The sequence below is a fragment of the Silene latifolia genome, chromosome 8 (assembly GCF_048544455.1).
Source record: "Silene latifolia isolate original U9 population chromosome 8, ASM4854445v1, whole genome shotgun sequence".
In the NCBI taxonomy this organism is placed as follows: domain Eukaryota; kingdom Viridiplantae; phylum Streptophyta; class Magnoliopsida; order Caryophyllales; family Caryophyllaceae; genus Silene; species Silene latifolia.
Genome location: NC_133533.1, coordinates 28,317,150 through 28,340,849, shown reverse-complemented (window position 1 = coordinate 28,340,849; position 23,700 = coordinate 28,317,150). Strand labels below are relative to the sequence as shown.

Below are 23,700 nucleotides of genomic sequence, written 5' to 3'. Positions count from 1 at the left end.
TTTTTTGAGAGAACACCTTATTGAGAGACTTAAATGATATATCGGGCAATAATCACCTTATTGAAAGACTAAAATGATATATTTGGCCCAAATTGTTGTGTAAGACCACTTTATCCATAAGACTAGCCCACTAACTAAAAGTCCAAATAAATTAATTAATAAATTTGTAAAACATTATTTTATTTTGATAACCTAAAATTATATATTGATAAATTGTATATTTAGATATGTTAGTTTTTAGGGAAAATGCACGCGGTGCCCTTGAACTTTCGATTTTTGCCCGAAATACCCAATTTTTTGTTCCGGAAAACTTAAAGAGGCTATAACCCGTGTTTACGAGCTCAGAAAGTGACGATTTTTTTTTTCAAATTGATTATATTTTCGAGAACTACGACTTGAAAAAAAAATTGTCGCGTTTGGAATTCGTGACAAAGAGAGATGGTCACTCAAAGTTTGTTCGGTAAATAAAACTTTGACGTACAAAAACTCCTAGCTACGGGATCCAAATACGACAATTTTTTTTTTCAAATCGTAGTTCTCGGAAAGATAATCGATTTGAAAAAAAAATTATCACTTTCTGAACTCGTAGACACGGGTTATAGCCTCTTTAAGTTTTCCGGAACAAAAAATTGGGTATTTCGGGCAAAAATCGAAAGTTCAAGGGCACCGCGTGCATTTTCCCTAGTTTTTATCATAAAATGTCGGGTGGTTAAAATAAAATTAAAATATAAATAAATATAATTGTTTTCTTTGGGCTTCTCTCCTTTTGAGTCAGTCCTATACTCCTATACTATAGGACAATCCTATAGAAGAGTTACTATATATTTGGAGATAAATCTTTTGCACGACAAATATGTGTGTATATTGTGAGGTTTTGATTAGTATAAGTATTCCAGTGTATAAAATTGGGCTTAGGTGTTGCTCAACTTACATATCGAGAAAACTATTAAGATTATTAGGCCCATTTCAAGGTTTTACTATTTAAGCGGCAAATTTAACATTTCTTTTAATCTTTTAGTAGATTGAGATAGCCAAGTTGTTTTTCTTTCTTTATATTATTTGTTAGCTAGACATTCAATCTATGTGGCCATGTAAAATTTTTGATGTACTTGACCATTGCTTGATTCATTATTTTTCAAATTTGTAATCTATAAGATTTGAATAAGATTGTTAGGGTGATTAACAGAATAACAACATAGGCAATGGTGAGCCAAGAAGGTCCCTTCTCAGCGGTGACAGTTGTTGGTTACAATGATTATTATGCCTATAGAATGGTTATCTAATAAGAGGTCAGAATTGTTCAGATAGGAGTGTAGCTTGGAAAGGTGATTAGTTGTCGTTTGGCTGGTGGGTGGCGGTGATATATGTCTTGGGTATCAATGGTTGAGGTGGGTTGCTAGTGGATCAGAGTTTTAGGTCGGACTAGCTATTGTTTTATACATGCGGGGTAGTCAGGGATAAGAGGACTAGTCATTTAACAATACAAGCTTATTTTGCAAGATAAATATGATAAAAGAAAAAATCCTAATGAGACAAAAGTTGATTAGAAAAAACCAAGATTACATGCGATTGGAATAACTAGGCTACGATGAGATTACACACATGATGTAGGGAAAAGGAGCGAGATCATATTGATAAGAAACAGTCTGCGAGGTGGTTACTATTATTTGATGTTGGTAGCGACGAAGTCATAAAAATACGCAATATATTCAATGACAATGGTACAAAATCAAAATAACAGAAACATCAATCCGTCTTATTATAGATGGACACTATCCGTCTATAACTATAAACGGATATTGTCTCTCTCACAAATTAAAGTGGGTAGTGCAAGTGGATCCATTTTCTACCCACTCGCATTATCCCTTTTAATTTATGAGAGGACACTATCCATCTATAATTTATAGACGAATAGTGTCCGTCTATAATGAGATTTTGGGCAGAAATATATATTTGTACCATTATTTTTAAGATGTTGTCTTGAGATTAGTACTCAAACAAGTCAAACCCCACTCAGATTTAACTAAAATTCAGTGGTGAATTACTTTGGTAATGACAAAATTGACAATGAATAAAGACAATGAAAACAAGTCAAGAAGTCAAGGGTTACTGAAGTACAAGCAATGGAATGAGTAAGCACAAATTGAGCCACTAAGTTTTAAGACTTTTAGGATGATGAAACAAAGTGGGGTGAACATCATAAACAAATTGACTTGTTATATTTGACTAAATCAGTGCAATAACTGCCGGCAAAAGCTTTTATAAAGGTTTATGCCCAAGTGTGTTGGGGTTCATGTCCTTAAATTGAACTTGTCAAAGCTGCAAGCACTCACTTGGTCACTCCCATGTCTCTTAAGACAGTTGGGCATAATATAGTCCCCTCCCATGCCTTAACTTTTTCATATTCCTTTCTTCGGTATGTTTCTTCCCACTCACCTTGCTTTTTGGATGAGTCAAGTATAGACACATAGACAATACATAGTTTAATAGTTGATCCAACCTAAACTCGATTTATGCAGAGTCGACTTATATTTGCATTGAGCCTATTCAAAATTATATGGTTAGAAATTAAATGATTGGGTCTAAAATAACCCATAATAGCTACTATAAATGTTAAAAATCTTAATTAATAGTTAGGCTCACGACCTGACTCAAACTACTCTAAACCTGTTTTGAAGATACTAATTTGCCAAAAACTACTTGTGACCAAAGCACTTAGTAATGACACACTCAAACCCAACTTTGTTAAATTTTTGTTAGCTTATAGGAGTATAACTTTGCTGTATTTCGTAGTTTCTAATAATGGGTTAATACACTACAAAGCAAGGGGATTAATAGAAGCCATCAGGACCATTGCTCCCCGAACAATTAAAATTCACAACTTTTAATCAATTATCTCGATTTTCAATAAAAAGACAAAATACTATATTGCAATGTTACTTTGTTAATTAGTTCACCTACCAAATTCCTAAAATTTCCGATATGTATTTTTCTCTTCTACTATAAATCTTAATTCTGCTACCGAATAAGTCAAGGAGGGTTTTCTTCAATTCATTATGTGCAATGATTGGGAATTTGGGATACCTCTCATTGTAATGGCCAGCCACCAACATTCATTCAAGATCGTTCAACTTTGCTTTACTTTCTATGAGCATTATTCAGAAGAATAAGAAGAATGGTCCTCCATATAGTTAAGGTCAACCACAAAGTGAAATATTAATTGCTTCCTAGACTAACATCAAGCACTACTAGTCTACTACATGATCTACATCTCTAACTATTTGTTAATGATAATAACTAAAAAGTCATAGTTGAATTAGACTATTGTATAAGAGTTGACTTCCAATTTTTAATTTCATGCAACTACTGAGTATATGACCTATGTTTCTACTTTAACAGGGTAAATCCTTAGCCAATTAGTGTCGGAGTCCAGATTTCGATTTAGCAGTAAAAAAATTTCAAGGACTAACGAGTAATAATATAACGTGAACCTAAAAGAAGTGAATATTTTAACGTTTAGTTAAAATATTCAATCATTCAGCAGGCCGGAGCGAACATCCCGGCTAGCCATCCCCTAGCTCTACCGTTGACCCAAATTCATGGTTGTAATTTACATGCGCACTCATCTATCTACTATCTTTAAGTTGTCGAAAATCGAATACAAAACACGAGATAATATAAAGTGTCAGAGTGAAATAGGTGTTGTCATGATGACACGGTTTCTCGATTGTGAACAAAAGATATTTCAAGTATTAACTACTTATAAGTTACTATAAATGAGTGTGAATGAGGTTTCTTTTCATGCTTCTACTAATCACTTCTTACCATACTTAGCTCACTCACCAAACCTAAACAACGGAGAATAGCAAAGCATCTTTTTTTTTTGGCTTCCCACATTTTACCCTTTATCACATGCCTGATATACTTGAACACTCCCACTCTAAATAACTGCATTGATTACCTACTGCAAGGTTACTTTGGTAATTAATCACTAGCATTAATACCTTGGACCAACTTAAATCAGGAGTAACCAAGTAATAGAAAGAGTGAGTAGAAAGAAACAGAAACTTTAGTGCACTATGTCAGCATAAACAAATAAAAACAAACATAGCTAAAACCAAGCTTTGAAACTTTGCGATTTTATCCAGCTCGAATCTCGACTAAACCAGATGATGCGCATACAAGAGGCAATTACTTAAAACAGCTGGAAACTAGGAACATTCATTCACCTTCTCAAATATCTCAAACATCTAATTTGAAAGCTAAATAATAAATGAGACTTAACAATAGTTCAAACTTGTATTGTATCTCATTAATACAAATATTTAATCTAAATGTAATACTAGTAATAGTAGTAATATTATATGACTAAGTCATATTGTATTTATGAATATCAAGTGGTGCAAATAACAAAATTAACCAAGTTAATTAATCCCCCAAATTTTTTGTTCTACTCTTTCCCTCTCCATTATGACGGGTATTTTAATCAAAGGTAAGCAAATTGATCGGCATGCACTGATCAATATATAATTATGTAAATTACCTCTTAAAATTTTGTGATCATCACAAATTGACATCAGAAACAGCTGAAGTAGTAATTGGACTAATAAAATCTTCATCATAATCATCATCAATTGGTGCAGGAAGATTTAGATCTATCAAATTTTCAGCAATTATCTCCTTTTTCTTAGGACTTTGTTGAACAATTACTTCTAATTTTGTAGGATTATTATGATGAATGCCATCATTATTTCCCATAACATGAGATCTCTTATGTCCACCTAATGCTTGCCCTGAAGCAAACACCCTTAAACAAATAGGACACTCATGAATCTTCTTCTCTTCCTCTTTCGCCGCCGCCACATTGCGGGTTTTCTCACGGTGGTCGTCGTCAGTAACCGTGACACGGGATTTTTTGTGACTAGCACGGTGACCTCCTAGAGCTTGGTACGACCGGAACACCTTATTACAAGTGTCACACTTGTATTTTTTCTTGTATGATATAGGTTCAATTTCATCATTATTTCTAAACTCCTTTTCGTACCCGTGTCTGTGACCGTGTTCGTTCCCATGCCACTTGTCACGAGACATCATCATAAGACAAAACGCAACATCTTCTTCAGAAGTAACCTCGGAAATCGAACTACTACCCGTTTGTTGTTCAACATCATTATAATAGTTATCAAAACTATCCCAACTCAACTTATAATCGTGACTATTCCGTAATAATATCGACGACACGGGTTTTCGAGCTCGTTTCGATCGTCTCATCCTAGTCACGTTCTTAGTTGACTCTGTGTCACTACCTCTGTCTTGTAGTGTAACAGATGATGAGTTACCCTTAACAATTTCCCCTTCCTCCGGCTCGGACTCCGATGTCCAAGACGAGACCGGTAACTCGGGTTTCCGAGTCACGGGCATATTCATCATGTGAGACCTCATATGCCCACCTAAGGCTCTTCCATTAGAAAACCTTCTATAACAAAGTTTACATCTTTGTTTCTCCATATTATTGTTTTTAGTATAAAATTGCTGCGACCTTTGTTTTAACCGCTAGACTTTTATTTCCGATAAAGTTTGTAGTAAGGTGAACTTTGCGTGAGAAGTGAAGAGAAGAGAGAGGGATGTGTGGCAATTTGAAGCTTAATATGAGTAGGTAACAAGCATTCCTTCAACAAGGGAGATATATACTTTTAATTTTTTTTAATTATTTTTTACTTTATTTGGTGTTTTTATTTGTTTGCATTTAATTTTGAAGTGGGAAAAGAAACGGCAAATTAAAAGAGGTGATTAATAACGCGTTTGTTTGCATAAACGGAGAAATTGGAACATGTAACATGCTTTGACATAGCTTTTATATGTGCCCGTTTTGGTCCTTTACTAGACTTTTAGTAGACTATGTATTTCATCAACACAAATTCTTATTTAAGACGGGTATTATCCGTCCTAAGTTTAAGACGGTCAAATTTATACCAAAATTACATACTAAATTACCTAAAAAATGACAAAAAAATGTCTTTATTGTGCTGATATGGTGTTCTTTAAGCCGTATTAAGATTTATAACAGATAATTCGTTTTAAGCAAATTACTGTTTCATCAATTCATTAATGCCACCTTGCACAAGTTGTACTAGCATAGAATAGGAACACTCTATAACTTAATTGCTTGTCAAATACATATACTTACTTACATTGGTCAAATACTTATGTCGACGAATTAATATCCTATACAGAGAACAAACACGAACGTTAATATATTGGTTTATTACTGTGTAACTAGCTAGTAGGATTATACTTTATTATTGTTCCTAAATGTTAATGTTATCAGTTTATCCTTAATACGATTTTTTTTTTGATTAAAAAAGGGATTAACCCGTGACCTACAGCGAGTAGGGCCACAAAACGAAGTTCACAACAAAAGAGAACAAAAAAAAAAAAAACCAAGAGAGAAGCATTAGTATACTATCTAAACATCATCCGCTTCCCTTTCCAAGCACGAATTGCATTCCACTTGCTCACCCATTCTTCCAAGCAATACGGTAAGTTTTCTTTCCACGCTTTAGACCACACACCCACTAATAAGAGCACTCTATCTCGCGTACCAGACCAGTTGGGCACCTTACCCTCAAACACCATACCATTTCTCAACTCCCATAAAATAGCCACCACCGCCATGAAACACGCATACCAAAGCCTCCTTTCAAAGCCCACGAAATGGGCACCCGTCCAAGCCAAGAAAGCTTCGTCTACTTCTTTCGGGTAGACCCAGGCCACCCCCCACAAATCACACAGTTCGCACCAAATGCGCCATGAAAAACTACAATGCAGGACTAGATGGTTCACCGTCTCCAGCTCGGTACCACAAAAAACACAGTTCATCTCGTCTCCAACCATTGGTTTCCATCTCATTACCCTATCCTTAGTGTTCACCCGTTTCCAAAGAATTGCCCACAAGATAAGTTCATACCTCGGAGGCGCTAAGCCTTGCCAAACCAACTTGAACCACGGTTTTTGCTCAACATCACCATATTTCAGATTGTAATACGCCTCCATGAAAGACCTTAAGTTAAAAACACCCTCCTTACCAAAAGACCAAATGTGTCGATCCTCCCCCTCCTTTAGCGGTCTGAAACCCTCAATAAGCACAAGAAGGCTATCAAGTAGAGGTAACTCCCATTGGAACATTCTTCTCCGCCATTGCAAATGCCAAATCCAGTTCTCACCATCCCACATACCCATATCAGCAATATAGCAATTCCGTTGGGTTGAAATCAAAAAAAGTCGCGGAAAAGCTTGTTTCAGCGTGACATTGTTAATCCACACATCCAGCCAAAACTTAATTTTCTCACCTTTACCTATCTTGATTGATGCTCCTTGTCTGGAAATGGCTTCAATAACTATATTCCCGCAGCTATACTCGCTAATGGACTTCCATAACCCATATGAAGGTATTTTTTGGCCACTTCTAAACATGCCCTCGGGATCCAATTCGTGTATAGAGCATAGGATTTTCTTCCAAAGGGCTTGGTGTTCACTGGAGAATCGCCACCACCACTTGAACAGCAAACCTGCATTCTTAATTTGTAGGTCACCCACTCCTAATCCACCCATCTCCTTAGGCATCTGAATGGTATCCCACCGAATCAAAGGAACACCGCCGCGACTACTATCTCCACCCCAGTAAAAACGCCTTTGCAAACTAACAATCTTCTTTAGAACACCCACTGGAATTCGGAATAGTGACATATAATAAAGTGGCATCGAGTTCAAAACTGTTTTTATGAGAACCAGTACCCGCCTTTGAAATTAACCTAATTTTCCAAGTAGCCAATCTTCTTTTCACCTTATCTATCACAGTGCCCATGATGAAATAATATTCGGATTTGCTCCCAACGGGATACCAAGGTACTTGACGGGTAGAGATAGGACCTGGCAGCCCAGCTTAGCAGCGTTCCGAACTCCCCATACCCGACTTTTCCCCAACACAATGATAGCAGACTTACTGATATTTAATGTCAGGCCCGAACACCTGCTGAAATTATCTAAGAGTCTCCACATATTAGTCAAAATCTGAGATTTGGCTGGACAGAAGATTAAAGTATCATCAGCAAACTGTAGATGGCTTAACACCACCCTATCTTTCCCCACTTCCAATCCCTCAATAACTCCCAATCTGATACCCCTCAACATTACCTGATTGAACGCCTCTGTCACAAGCAAGAAGAGGAAAGGAGAAATGGGATCACCCTGACGTAAACCTTTCTCCATCTTGAAAGGCCTGGTAGGACTCCCATTAATAAGAATGGAGACCGACGCCGTTGATAGACATTCAAAAATCCACTTCCTCCAGCGCACACCGAATCCCATAGCTTTTAGTATGGCCAAGATGGTCTCCCATCTTATCGAGTCATAGGCCTTATGAAAGTCCAATTTAAGGAGAACTCCTGATCCCTTACTCTTCTTAATCCAGTGCACTACTTCATTAGCAATAAGAGCCCCATCCAAGATTTGTCTCTGCTGCACAAAAGCCGATTGAGTTTCACCAATTAACCCCGCAATGACTCCTCGCCTTTTCTCGCTAGAATTTTCGAGATAACTTTATACACACACCCCACCATACTAATTGGCCGGAAATCAGATAACTCAACCGCACACTCAACTTTCGGGATTAGAGTGATCCACGTAATATTGAGCTCGTCTGGGCAGCGTCCCTCCTCAAAAAACCTCCGAACAGCTAGCATGAACTCATCCCCAATTGTACTCCAGTGATGCTTGATAAAGTGGAAATTGAACCCATCAAAGCCAGGAGCTTTCGCACTATTACAACTCCAAACAGCAGCTTTAATCTCTTCATCCATTGGTAATGACTCAACCCAAACACGTTGCTCCTCGGATAAAGAAGCAAAGGGTAGTGCCTCTATCGATTCCACCCCCACACTGTCATTCCTATATAGCCTTTTAAAATACTTCACCACTTCCTTTCTGATCCGTTTCGGTTCAGTAAACGTCCTATTCCCCACCTTTAGAGCGCCTATAAAATTTCGCCGTTGTCTTACGGATGCCATGACATGAAAATAGCGCGTGTTCCTGTCTTTAAGTTTCAGATTTTGGACGCGCGAAACTTGTCGCCAATACCTCTCTTTCCTAGTGAGCCAAAGTTGAAGAGAAGAAAATAAGGCATTCCTACGGGCTATGAGCACCTCATCGCCATGGAAATTCTCCAACTCTCTATCTACCAAATCCAATTGAGCAACCAGCTGATTAACACGGGTATTAATATCACCAAACTTTTCCTTATTCCACTTTTGAATCGGCCCCACTAGTGCCCCCAGCTTTCTATGGATAGGTAAGTGCCCACTAATACTCCACTCCTTCTGTATTAACTCCTTAAAACCTCTACAATTACTCCAAGCATCCAGGCATCTGAACGGCCTCTTCCCCATCAAGGCTTTGTCACACTCAACAAGTAGCGGATAATGGTCAGACACCTGTTTAGGTAGAGGCCACAACTTCGAATTGGGGAAGAATTGCAACCAAGAGCCATTGACAAAAGCCTTGTCAATTTGACTTGCAGCCCGACAATTTGACCAAGTGAATTTGCGTTCAAGCAGTGGTAACACCAGCAGCTCCATGTTTTCCACCCAATCTTCAAAATCATCCATACCCACACTTCTATTATCATGATTTAGCCTCTCCCCAGGTTGCAACACTTCGTTGAAATCTCCAACCACCAATACCGGGTTAATGAATAACCTTCTCATATTAAACAATTCTTCCAATACCTTCCTCCGACCATCAACATTGCAAGGACCATAGACAAGAATAATCGAGCATGGTATTTGCTTGTCCCCAAACTTACCACACACCAAAATCCATCTCTCACCACAAACACCACTAGCATTTTTAAGACTATCAGCATCCCACATAAGAATGAGACCGCCCCCTCTATCGACAGATTTTACCTCCAAGAAGTCAACATTTCTATTGCTCCACCAAGACCTCACACTCCTCTCCACAGACGACTTATGTTTAGTTTCCACCAGTCCGCAAACGTGCAGATGTTTGTCCGCGATTAATTTCTTTATAGCCGTAAACTTGCCCCTGCTTCCAATACCCCTGATATTCCACGCTACACACCTCATCACCCTCCTACACTACAATAATAGTTCTTCACACGATAACAATTCACCACCACCCAGACCCAACAGCCTACCTAAATTTCTGGATTTAACTTCTTCAGCAATATTATCAGATTCAAAGTCGTCTTCAGACCACTCCTCAATGGGGTCAACCTGGCTGAGCTCACGTAATTCTTCACTTATACGAAACCCACCACCCTTCTTAGACAACCTCAGGTTAGAGCCCCCCTTGCATATATTAGGGCAATCAGAAGGTTTGAAATTTCTTTTGGATTTTCTTGCTTTAAAGATTTTTTGGAAACCAGGTGGAAAGTCATCATCAGAACAAGTAAGACTATTTAAATCTTCAAGGTTTGTCTTGGAACTCCTCTTTCTAGAAATCAACTCCTTCTCCTCATTAATGTCAAATTGAATATTTCCCACAGCAGTAATTGTTCTCACCGTTCCACATGACTCCTCATCTTCCAATTGGGTTTCCTTCACAACCTCCAAATTACCACCACCACTCACGTCACCCTCCATCCTACATGAACCAGCTGACTTAGCACCACCATTCAACTCACACTCTAACCTACATGAATCAGCCAAATTCGGGCTTTTGACCGAAGCAGTATCATCCCATTGGTTCCACGAATGGCTCTTAAGTGGTACACTCTTCTTGGCACTACAAACAACCCCATTAGCCCCCTCCCTAACATAGACAGACTTCCCTATGCCATGCTCATCAATAGATAAGTATAAGACTTCAGCTATATAAGACATGATGTTGGTATCAATTAGTAAACGACAAGTGACAAAACTATCAGGATTTTCGAAATTTGTGTCGCAGCATACTAAGACCCCAAACTTATTTGCAATATTTGAGCATGTATCTCTTGACCACACCTGAGGGGGAATGCCCATCACTTCCACCCAGACCCTCCTAGTGTCACCTTGTTGGTATATATCCCATGGGTATATGTTTCTAAATATCTGTAGCAGAGGGCAATTTTCCATCTGTATGACAAATTCCATATCTTCTCGTCCCACAAATGTAACAATGAATTTGTAAGGACCTAAATCACGCACCTTAGTAATTGTCGCCCATTGGTTTGTCAGTGTTTGAGAAAGGACCTCCACTTCTCTTGGTTCCTCGCATTCCCCAATTAAGCTCCTCTCCAATTCTTCCATGATACTAGGATTGAGTTGAGCCTTCACAAACTTGTCTTCCTCAACCGGTTCAATGCTTCGTTCTGGTATGGTAGAACTTCTATTATCTCTTTTCTCCATTTTCTGTTTTGGCGCTCTTCTACGGTTGAAGGACTGTGCTTTCTCCTTTTGGTTTCCAGTATTACTGATCCTCTGTTTGAATCTTGCTTCTTGCACATATAATTTCGAATCGTCAACCCATCTCCCTTTCAAGTTGTTGATTGCCCGGAATGCGTCCCTCGGACCTCTCATCTTCACAAATCCGAACAAGTTATCTCTATTCATCCTTCTTTTCTTCGAAATGAACACATCGGAAACTTCACCGTAATTCGCAAAAAGCGACCGGAGCCGGTCAGCCGACGTTGCCTTGTTGATGTTGTCCACAAAAATAGAAATGATTTCATCCTTTCTCCTCCAGATCGCCCTCCTTCGATTTCTTTCCCTTCTTCGCCCTTGACTATATCTTCCGCTTCTTGATCCCCATCTGTTCCAAGGATCCCTGAAAATAGGGTTGGAGTCATTCCAGATCGTAGATCGGTCCCTGTGTCGTCCCCATTTAGAGCCCAAAGCAGCTCCCGGATACCAAGCCACCATGGTGGATGGCGTTCCTCCGATGACTGCCTCGGGAAAAATGGTAGGCGGTGGACCGAAGATCTCAGATCTGGTTCAAAGATATATTTTTGATTTTTTGATTTTTTGGTTTTCTCTCCAAACAATGGCAGTGTATAGCACCAACTTGTAACTCAAGCGAGGGCATTAAATTGGTGGGACTTGGAAAATGAGATGTAAGCGCGGGATTCGTTTATCCTTAATACGATTATGTTTTACTAGTCTATCTGTCTCATTTATTCGTTTACCTTTTATGTTTATTGTAAAAGGTATTGTAAGCAAAGCTAATTAAATGTACAGAATGAGTATTAGTTTCTGGATAACTAAATACGATTCAGTGTGTTGAGACATGAGTATCAAACTAGCTATCAATTACACTTGTTGTGAATATACATATACAAAGAATCCAAGCATAATGCGTACCAAAAAAAAAAGAATTCAAGCATAATTACCTACCTAGGAAGGGAGATATTACTATTTACTCCCTCTATTTTTTTATATATGACTTTCTCACATTTCGAGACACTCCTTTCTCTCTTTAATATCTCTAAAAATATAAGACTAAATATTATGATATGTATACTCATATGAAAGAGTTTTTCATAAGGAATTTAATGGTACCATTTTTATATTTTTGAACAAATATATTTTTGTAAATATTAAAGTCAAAGGCTTACCTCGTAAATGCAAAACGTCATATATAAGAAAATGGATTGAGTATTTTCTAATATGTTTAATTAAGCAAGATATTTACTATTATGGTAGGAAGATTATGGACAAATTCAACCAAAATAAATTTACATAGAAATAAATAATCATGGAAGGTTAGTAAAGAGATTGCTTGGAAAATATTATTCCTAGTCTTTGGTCACCCATTAAAGGAATAACATTTACTTTGAGTTGACCAAACGTAATTATATTAGTGTTTTTGTTTCATGATCAATAGCTAAGGTGAGTTCTTTGCTAAGTGCAATTCACCTGAAACTTATTAATAAAGTCATGCATGTTCTTGGTTCTTAATTCAAAAATGTCAACAAAATTAATCTTCCCGAATGGCAATTTATGTCATATTTAATACGGAATACTTCGCATGACTTTCACCTTGGTATACAATTTGTGTTTATAATTACTAGGTTTGGTGCCCGGCTTCGCCCGGGCTACCTCTATTTACCGTTAAATTTTATTTTCAATGAAATAAATTATGTTGGAGTTGTCTAACTCACACGTTTACTATTTGTAATATATTTTTCTACGGCATATCTTGTAATTATGACGAAATGCAAAATTTATTTTCAAATTATGAGACACGTTCACTACCCTGCTATTAATATTATTACTTTCACGACATTCTTTCTTAATATCAATACGTTCACTACTCCCGTGGTTACTACTGTTTCTTTTACTAATTCCTCTATTTTTTTCTGTTAAATTTATTATTCCCGTTAATTTTATCCGGCCTATATTTAAATAAATAAAATATTTTCTTGAGTCGATTGGTTATTTAATTGTTCATACTTTTTCTCATTGTTACCAATGTTACTTTCACTATATTCGTAGTTACTTTCACTACTCCAACTATCATTATTATAACTGTCACTACTCCCACATTAATACCGTTAATTTTATTAATCTCGTTGTTGCTACTATTACTTTTACTACATTTAATTTAATGTATAATTCTACGATGATACCAATTAATTCTATAAGTGAGGCATGTTAATTTTAAGGAAAATCATATATTCTTGTATTTTCTAAATTTAAGTACTTTAATTTAATGTAATTTCCATAAATATTCTTCATCAAGGATCTTTATATTTTACTTTTAATCAAAACTATATAATATTTACATTGAGGTCCCTTAATCGGGTCCATCACACGGTGCTAGTAATTTAAAACTATATAGTATAATTAATTTGTATAACTTTCTTTAATTACATTGAAGTCCTTTGGTTCCTAGATTTAATATATAGTATTGATTGATGTTTCTCATTGTTTCGGCGAGGTAAATTTTCAGTCAAACTATTAGATTGATATTTTACCTCCTACAAGTAAAAGTTATTACCAAACTGGTTTAAGAAAAACTCTAGTGATCAATTCATACTTTTAGTCGGGTCTAGTTTAATCTATAGTTGATAGGCCAGGTAAATTTTTTTGTCAATTAACAATATGGGTTAGTTTATATTGTTTTAGGATCTGTTTGGATAGGAGGATTTGGAGGGAAAGAGAGGGGAGGGAAAGGAAGGGATGATAAATCCTTTGTTTGGTTAGCAAAATGGAGGTGGAGGGATTTTGAGGGGAGGGAAAATGAATCCCTCCACTTCCCCCCTCCAAGCCAAATTATTTCCTCTCCAACAAAGGCAAGATTTGGAGGGAAAATGAGCTCCTCCATTCTCCCTCCCCTTCCCTTCCATCCCTTTCTCTTCCCTCCTTCTCCCTTCCCTCCCTTTCCCTCCACTTTTGCTATCCAAACACACCCTTAGTATTTCATATGAAAATATGAGTTACTAATTCCAATTGATTAAGATTTAGGATTATAAGTAAAAAATGTCTTATTGCACCATTTGTACCTAAACGTCGCCAAGACTGATATTATGTACCAATTTATCACTTAATATTAACTTGTTACTTACTGCGGTATCTACTTTTGACACCATTTTATGGCTGGGAATAATTTTATATATGTTATAATACGAGCCCATATGCAAAGCCCCATACAAAGTCCCAAACGGCTCCCTTCCAACGGCTCTTCACCATAGAAGGCAATGATTTTCTTGCCATCATTAGACGATCTCTAGCTGTTGTAAATATTATGTTTCCCCTTTTACATTGTATAGTTTAGTATATATTCCCTTCTTACATATGTACACAACACATTGAAGAAATTCAATAAACGTATACATTCATTCCATTCTCGATTCACAATATGGTATCAGCTAGGTCTTTTCCTTTGTGATCTTACCGTCTGTTTCTTCTCTTCTCCTTATTCGAAAAAAAAACAAACAAACACAGTATGACAAACTCAGAGATCGTGTCTTCACAAAAACCCACTTCCGTTTCCGTTCTCCAAGTCGAAAATCTGGGGAGCAATATTATACAAATTGCTTTCACCGGGAATAATTATGATGAATGGTCTCGCGCCTTCCGTCTTGCTCTTCTCGCTAAAGATAAACTAGGGTATATTGATGTCTCTATTACCAAACCCTCGGAATCCGCAGCAGATTTCCAGACGTGTCGTTCCACTAATGCTCTCGTTACTGCCTGGATCTTCAACTCTATTGAATCTGACCTCCGTCGATCGATTGCATATCGCCATGAAGCACGCTTGGTCTAGACAAACATCCAGCAACGATTTTTCCAAGGGAATGATGCCCGGGTTTATCGTCTTCAGGCAGAAACCATCGCCTGTCGACAGTCTCCAATGGAGTCTCTTATGGCTTACTATGGCCGTATCACAAGTTTATGGGATGACCTGATGGAACACGACCCTATTCCATCTTGTTCGTGCAAAACGTGCCCCTGTGATTGGGTAAGCATCTTTGAATCTTGTCGCGATAAAAAATGAGTACTTGACTTTTTAATTGGTTTAGATGACCGTTTTGATAATGCGCGCTCTCAAATTCTCGGGACTGACCCGATTCCTAACCTTAACCTTGTTTACAATCGACTCTTACAAGAGGAAGGAGTCCACTCTTTCTCGAATAACAAACCCGACTCTCGACCAGACCCAATGGCCTTCGCTACTCGTGTAAAGCACGTCTCCAAATCTGTTGGGGGTGGGGGTAATCGTGACTCTAAGTCTGATCGCCATAATAATCCCAATCGACCTTTTTGTATTGCTTGTCAAAAACACGGTCACTATCTTCGCACATGTTATTTGGTCACGAGGAACTTCCCCGAATGGTGGGGTGATCGTCCCCGAGATCGCATACAAATTGATCCCAATGCTACGGATATGAGTCAAGCCGTGTACATTCCGTATCCTCTTGGTGGCCGAGCTCAACAAAACCGCCACAAAGGCTCTGCTCACGGCTTTGTTCCTCGCGTTCACATGGCCTCGAGTGCTGTCCCGTCCAGTGGTCACGGTAATGTGCTACTTTGTCCAACTCTTCTCTAAATGATCTAGACAAAATTGATTTTAATTCTTTAAATCCCCAAGAGCTTGAGGAAATTACGCAGATGTGGAAAACCTAAAAATCCGTGCCTACTGACCGTCTTAATGGTAATTACTCTTCTCTATCTAGGATTATTGATACCGGCGCATCTCATCATATGTCAGATTGTCTCTCCCATTTTACTAATATTCATGCTTTTACTCCTTTATCTGTCGGTTTACCTAATGGTGACTTAACCATCGCTACTCAAAGCGGTGATATTCGTCTTTCATCCCGTCTTATTTTACGCAATGTTCTGTATGCGAAAAATTTACAATGTAATTTGATTTCTGTTTCCAACTTATTACTTGACACTTCTCTAATGATTCGATTCAATTTTCTCAACAAATGTGTTTAATCCAGGACCGTTCCTCGAAGATGGTGATTGGTGCGGTTGAACAATGCGAGGGGCTCTATTTCTTGAAAGGTGTTCGAACTGACGAGGTACACGCCTTTACCACCGGCAATCTTGACACGGTTGAGCTATGGCATCGTAGGTTGGGGCACCTTTCCACCAATATTTCTCGTTTTCTTTCTGTTTTGAATAAAAAAAACAATAGTCGTTCTGATTTTCATAGCAAAAATTGCCTATATTTGTATTCGCACTAAACAATCTCGCCCCCCTTTCCCGTTAGTTCACACTTGGCGGACGATATTTTTGATCTTTTACATTGTGATTTATGGGGTCCTTACTCCGAAAATGTATCGTGTGGGTCTATATATTTTTCTAACTCTCGTTGATGATTTTTCACGTTCCACATGGGTCTATTTGTTACGTCATAAAAGTGATACTCGTCAAACTTTGTTAAATTTTTTCACTATGGTGGAACGACAATTTCAAAGAAAATCAAAATCGTTCGTAGTGATAACGGTACCGAATTTACTTGTCTTGAAAATTTCTTTCGTGAAAATGGGATCATTTTTCAAACCTCCATCGTCGACACTCCTCAACAAAACGGTCAGGTAGAATGTAAACACCGTCACATTTTAAATGTTGCCCGTGCTCTTCTTTTTCAAGCTAGTCTACCCATTCGTTTTTTGGGGGAATTGTATTTTAGGTGTGGTCTATCTTATCAACCGTACTCCATCCACTATTCATCATGGCAAAACTTCATACGAAATGCTCTTTAAGAAACCGCCACCACTAAGTCATATCCGCACATTTGGGTGCCTTCGCTAGTTTGCTATGCCAAAAACATTAATCGGTCCCGTGACAAATTTGCTCCTCGGGGTCGAAAATGTGTGTTCCTAGGCTATCCTTTTGGCAAAAAGGGGTGACATGTCTTCGATTTGGACACCGGTACTTATTTCTTATCTCGTGATGTTGTCTTTATAGAACACGAATTCCCGTATCAATCCTTAAACATGCATGACACTCAACCCACCATCTCCTCTTTTCTCGATGATAGCTTTACTCCGATCGAACATATACTTGTCTCACACACGCAAGACAAGACTAACACACCCTCATCCTCTCTCGACCACGACCAGCCACCCAACAATACTCCCTCCACCCAGTCTGACACTCCCACGGGACCCACTATCACCGTGGACACTCCCTCTACCACCTCTGATCAGCCCGACACCAACAACACCGCCACTCCTCATATGGGGAAAGGGCATCGACTCAAGATTCCAAGCTCACGTCTCAAAGGTTTTATTCGTCCACCGATCGGCCCCTTGACGCATCTCATCTCATCTCGACATCATCATCGTCTTCAGGTACCCGCTATCCCATTTCCCATTTTATTAATTATTCAAAGTTTTCTCCTACTCACAAAATGTTTCTAGCGGCCGTGACCAACAATCACGAGCCAAATACGTTCAAAGAGGCTATGCAGGTACTGCAATAGCGCGAAGCGATGAAAAGCGAAATTGACGCACTAGAACGAAACAACACTTGGACACTTGAAGCTCTACCGCCTAACAAAAAGGCGATTGGATCAAAGTGGGTTTACAAAATCAAATATCATGCCAATGGGTCTATCGAACGGTACAAAGCCTGTCTTGTAGTCATGGGCAATCGTCAGGTTGAAGGGATCAATTTTACAGAGACTTTCGCTCCAACAGTTAAAATGGTTATGGTCCGTACTCTTCTAGCTATTGCCGCGACAAAGAAATGGGATATCCACCAAATGGACGTCCACAACGTTTTTCTTCACGACGATCTTCAAGAAGAGGTATCCATGAAACCCCCACCGGGGTTCGATCAGTCCAACAATGGCAAGGTGTGCCGTCTTCGCAAATCTCTCTAGGGCCTTCGCCAAGCTCCTTGATGTTGGTACGCCAAACTTGCTTCCACTCTTACTACTTATGGTTTTACACAATGTCCCTACGATCATCTCTTTTCTCCATCACCAAACCCAATATCGACATCCACGTTCTTGTGTACATTGATGACCTGGTTATTTGCGGCAATGATGCCACCATGATCTCTCGGTTTAAGGAATATCTCAGCACTTGCTTTTATATGAAAGACTTGGGTCCTCTCAAATACTTCCTCGGGTTGGAAATTGCTCGAAATTCAAGTGGGATTTTTATCTCGCAACGCAAATATACGATGTATATATTAACAGAAACTGGTCTTCTTGGGTCCAAGCCCGCGTCTGCACCAATGGAACCAAACCATCAGCTTGCTCTCTCCGAATCTCCTTTAATTCACGACCCATAACCATATCGTCGCCTAGTGGGCCGTCTCGTCTATCTCACCATCACACGCCCGAACTAATCTATTCGGTGCATATTCTTGCTCAATTTATGCATACACCTCGATCAGAACATTGGCAAACCGCGCTTCAAGTTGTTCGATACCTCAAAAACAACCCGGGTCAAGGATTACTTCTCCGCTCTACAAGTGACCTCACACTACACGCCTATTGTGACTCGGATTTGGGACCTTGCCCAACGAGCAGACGCTCGATCTCCGCCTACATAGTCTTCCTCGGTAGTTCACCCATATCGTGAAAAACTAAGAAACAAACTACGTACGATCTCCAAATCCTCCGCAGAGGTCGAATATAGGGCAATGGCATATACGGTATGTGAACTCAAATGGCTCAAAGGTCTCCTTAAATCTCTCGGCATACCACACAACAAGCCCATTGAACTATTGTGCGATTTCCAGTCAGCTCTCCACATAGCACGCAATCCCGTTTTTCATGAAAGAACTAAACACATTGAGTTGGATTGTCATTTTGTTCGGGACGAAATTATGAAAGGCGTCATCAAACCAAGCTACGTCCACGCAAAATCACAATTGGCTGACATATTTACAAAGGCCCTTGGCCGCACGCCCTTCGACAGTTTAATATCCTAGTTGAGCGTTTCAAACCTACACGCGCCAACTTGAGGGGGAGGGGGGTAATACGAGCCCATATGCAAAGCTCCCAAACGACTCCCTTCCAACGACTCTTCACCATAGAAGGCAATGGCTTCCTTGCCACCATTAGACGATCTCTAGCTGTTGTAAATATTATGTTTCCTCTTTCACATTGTATAGTTTAGTATATGATTGTAACACCCCCTCATACCAAGGTACCTTACCAAGGACTATCCTAGCATGAAAGGCTGTTACCATCTCGGTTTCCCGAGGTTAGTATATCAAAGTTACCAATTCCAAACAACCTTTATTAAATTATAAAGAGTTAGTGATTATATGTTTCCAACACTAAACCAAAGTATAACTGTGAAAGGTCTAACAACTACAAAGAATGCAAGCTAAGTCTCTTGACGGCGGAAGCTAGACTCGAGTGACGACTCCCCATGACTGTCTAATAGCTAAACATCTGCGTTACCTGTCACAATCTGCTCACCATCCCCGAATGGATCACCGCAGGTTTTATAAAACAACAACGGGGTTAGTACCGTTCAATCAAGATAAGACAAACAAATAATGTAACCAGCTGATCATCCTCCATCCCCGGTCTCCCGATCTCACACAGTAACCGACTACACACCGAAGTGTGTAGCCCTACCAGATTACCCATCGTAATAGGTAATCCTCGCCGCCAGTGGGTGACCGCAGCCCATCCCCACCTAGTCCAGCTCATCAACGAGCGACTAACTATCCCTGTCGCTTCATCTCCTCCCGTGACGGGTTCCACGGAGGGCGAACTAGGGTGTGAAGCCACTCCCGCAAGTGACTCCACCACAATCACACGCACTACAACATCACAGCTGTCACAAACCACAACCGTCACATCACAACCACACCAACACCGTCACCACAACATCCATCCTCCGATGATCAGCAGATAACAACAATTATGAAACATATGCAGTCTTAATCAATTAACAGTACTGAGTAGGAGAAACCCTACCTTTTCGCAATCCGCTTACGCTGCAATCAACCATACAAATGCATAACAATTACCACATCGTCACCTACAACAACAATCATATAATTCCAATCACTAACTGCAAAACCCCATATCCCCCAATTCATGAATAAAGACAAACCCTAGAATTAATCATCAACAACATAGGGATAAAGACTTACCGGCGAAAGAAACAAAGGATGAATGCACTTGTTATGATCACACACACACACACAAGGGGAGATTTGGAGAGGATTAGAGCGTCGTTTGAGTGATTAGGTTTTATGAAATGTAATTGGAAACTGTTTTGTGTTTATAAATAACTCTAATCCTTTCTAAATCAACCGCGGAAAATATTACCCGTCAGACCGGATACTCGGTCGAGTATAGAGTATACTCAGCCGATTATCCTCTACTCGGTCGAGTATTCATCATACTCGGCCGAGTATGCCTCGGCAGAACCCAAACAGAAAGCACATTTAGCACTACTCGGCCGAGTAGGCCCTACTCGGTCGAGTACTTAGCTTAATAAATCCCTAGTATTACAGTATTCTCTTCTTACATATGTACACAACACATTAAAGAAACTCAATAAACGTATACATTCATTCCATTCTCGATTCATAATATGTTATAACTTGTTCTCGATTTTTATTATTGTTTGACATTTTGGTAGTTTGTTCAAATAATCATAACTAGTTTACTTGTTTTTCTTCTTTTAAATTGATTACATTCGTGATTTATGGATGAACGAGTTTCTAAATAGTAAAGTGCAATATATTATATTTCAGGTAGACAGATTGATTGTATAAAAGTTTAAACAAGTAATACTGTCGTAGTTCTATAAACATTGATGTATATATGGATAAAAACACCAGGTGTCGATTTCTTATTTGTTCTTCATATTAATTAAATCTCAGTTTTCTAGCCGATTCTATCATTTTTAATTAATTAAACTCTTAATCAACAGAGTTATACTCGATGACTCGAGATATGCTACTACTAAATAACCACTTGTAAAAACCAAGTGATTGTACTTGAAGAAGTACTCTAGATGTATAACATAATATAATAATAACACAAAATCCTCTAATTTAGGTTTTTGTTAGGTTGAATAAGTATGATGTGAAAAAGAAGGGTAGGAAATGAGCAAGAAGGTGAACTAGTTCCACCCATTGTAAGCGGAGTATTGTATTGTATGATGGAAGCAAATGCCGTTTTGTAGGGGTTATATATACAGTTGCATTTGGCCCTTTAGACGGTGGACAAGTGGATGTACGTTTTTATATGAGTATGTATTTAATCTACTTCTTGGAGACTTAATCATACTCCTAATACTATATTTAATTATGCTTAATTAGATTATATATTATTGGAAATGAACTTGATGAAATGTCAAGCATAAGTCGTGCGTAACTCACAGTCTACAAATGAAGTCGTGACAAATGTAAAAGTGGCATTGGCCTACTTGGTCGTAGAATGTGTTGGAGCTATTACATGGCAACATGTTTAGTCTCCCTAGTGGGTTAGGATCCAGTACCTTAGCTTGCAAAGTCATCCATTCTCGATTATGTTAAAAAGTGTGCTTATACTCCATCCATCCCGATTAAATTATCTTTTAGTTTTGACACAAATATTAAGAAAAAAGGAGGGACAAATTATAAAATGATAAATAGACCAAATTAAGTGTTAAAGATCAAATTGCTCATCAAATACAATCCTAAAATAAAAAGAACAACAATTAACTGAAACACCAAAAAATAAAATAGGAAAACAAATGACCGGGACATAGGGAGTAGTTGATTTAACTTCAATTTTACAAATTATTTAGTTAAATTAAATTAAATTAAATTTATTTTAATTTAATTACACTAAATTAAGTTTAAACTTTAATTAAATTTAAAGTTAAATTATACTACTAAATTTATTAAGAGATATTCTACATGGTACCCCTCAATTTTTTGACTTTCTACATGGTACCCCTACACTTTTTAAAACATACATGGTACCCTTAATTGTTGTCATTATCACTAAGTGTACCCCTAAATTTTATTTCCCATCAATTAAACTCAGTTTTAGGCATTAAGTGATGACTTGGACGCGTAACCAAGCTTGTCATTTATTATCCCATGACATATGGACACATAACCAAGTTTTAAACTCAGTTTTAGGCATTAAACTCAGTTTTAGGCATTAATACCGACATATTTAAATATGCAAGTTATCACAATAAAATATTTTTTTAGTCTTTTGCGAAAAATGCTACTCCCTCCACATTTTAATGCTTTTCCCATTTCTCCATTATATGTGAGTAGCATTATAATGAAATGAGAAGAACAAGAAATGTGGAGGGAGTACTATAGAGCAATTTTAGTATATTATGGCGTCATCCAACAGTTAAGAAATGAGTCTTTGAGTGAAGATTTTTTTTTTGCTAAGGTAAGATGATGGGGCATATTCTGCACCGCTGACCAAGTCAACACACTGAGCAAGGTCAAAGATATCCACAGCAAGTCAACGACTTAGACAGCCTAGCCGATGCAGCCCATCTATCTGTTAGCTGGTCTCGGCATGGCAACTCACCAAATGGGCACACATCCGCGTACTCATATCCAAGACCCCTCGGCGGTGAGTCAACATAGCCCGCCGGCCTGCCATAGGTCCCTCGGCCGAGGGGTAGATCCGTCTTTCCACCTGCTAGCCACTTGGCCACTTGGCCACTACGTGACAAAAGGTGAAAGCCTATAAATACTCCTCAACCTTCATTGAGGAGAGGATCCAACTAATCCACAACTGGACCTAATATCACACATAAACTGGTATTATCTTCCTCATCTCTCTACAATATATCGCTCTGAATAACATACAACTTAATCCTTTAAGTTTACTGACTTGAGCGTCGGAGTGAGTACGCTTGGCGCAAAGCCAAGCCCTCAGTTTGTCCATTGTTGCAGGAGAGGCCGAGAGGAACGATAAGGACAAGAACAAGCAAACCAAAGACATTATTCTACAAGCCAAGGGTGGTAACGAATATCCGCTCCGAATTACGCCCGAACAATTGGCGCTCGTCTCGTGGGGAAAGACACTAGAAGCTAGTCACATTCATTCCCAAACAAAAAAAAAAGTAACCAACAAAAACCCACCCAAAGAGCTAAGAAAATGTCGAAACAACAAGACGCAGTCAGAATCGACGAAACCGCATTTTACCAAGACGATACTTTCAACAACTCCGAGTCATACAGCCCTCCACCGGCGGTGTAATCCAACCGGAGTTCGGATGCCATCAATACCCGACAC

At 38.7% G+C, this 23,700-nt stretch overlaps 1 protein-coding gene across 1 annotated transcript; it reads right to left on the bottom strand.

Annotated features, from left to right (window-relative positions):
* Positions 1–4,191: 4,191 nt before the first annotated feature.
* LOC141596652 (zinc finger protein ZAT9-like) lies at positions 4,192–5,799 on the bottom strand. The gene has a single exon (XM_074416861.1). The coding sequence runs from the start codon at positions 5,506–5,508 to the stop codon at positions 4,564–4,566; it is 945 nt and encodes a 314-aa protein (XP_074272962.1). The 5' UTR covers positions 5,509–5,799; the 3' UTR covers positions 4,192–4,563.
* Between the last annotated feature and the right edge of the window lie 17,901 nt (positions 5,800–23,700).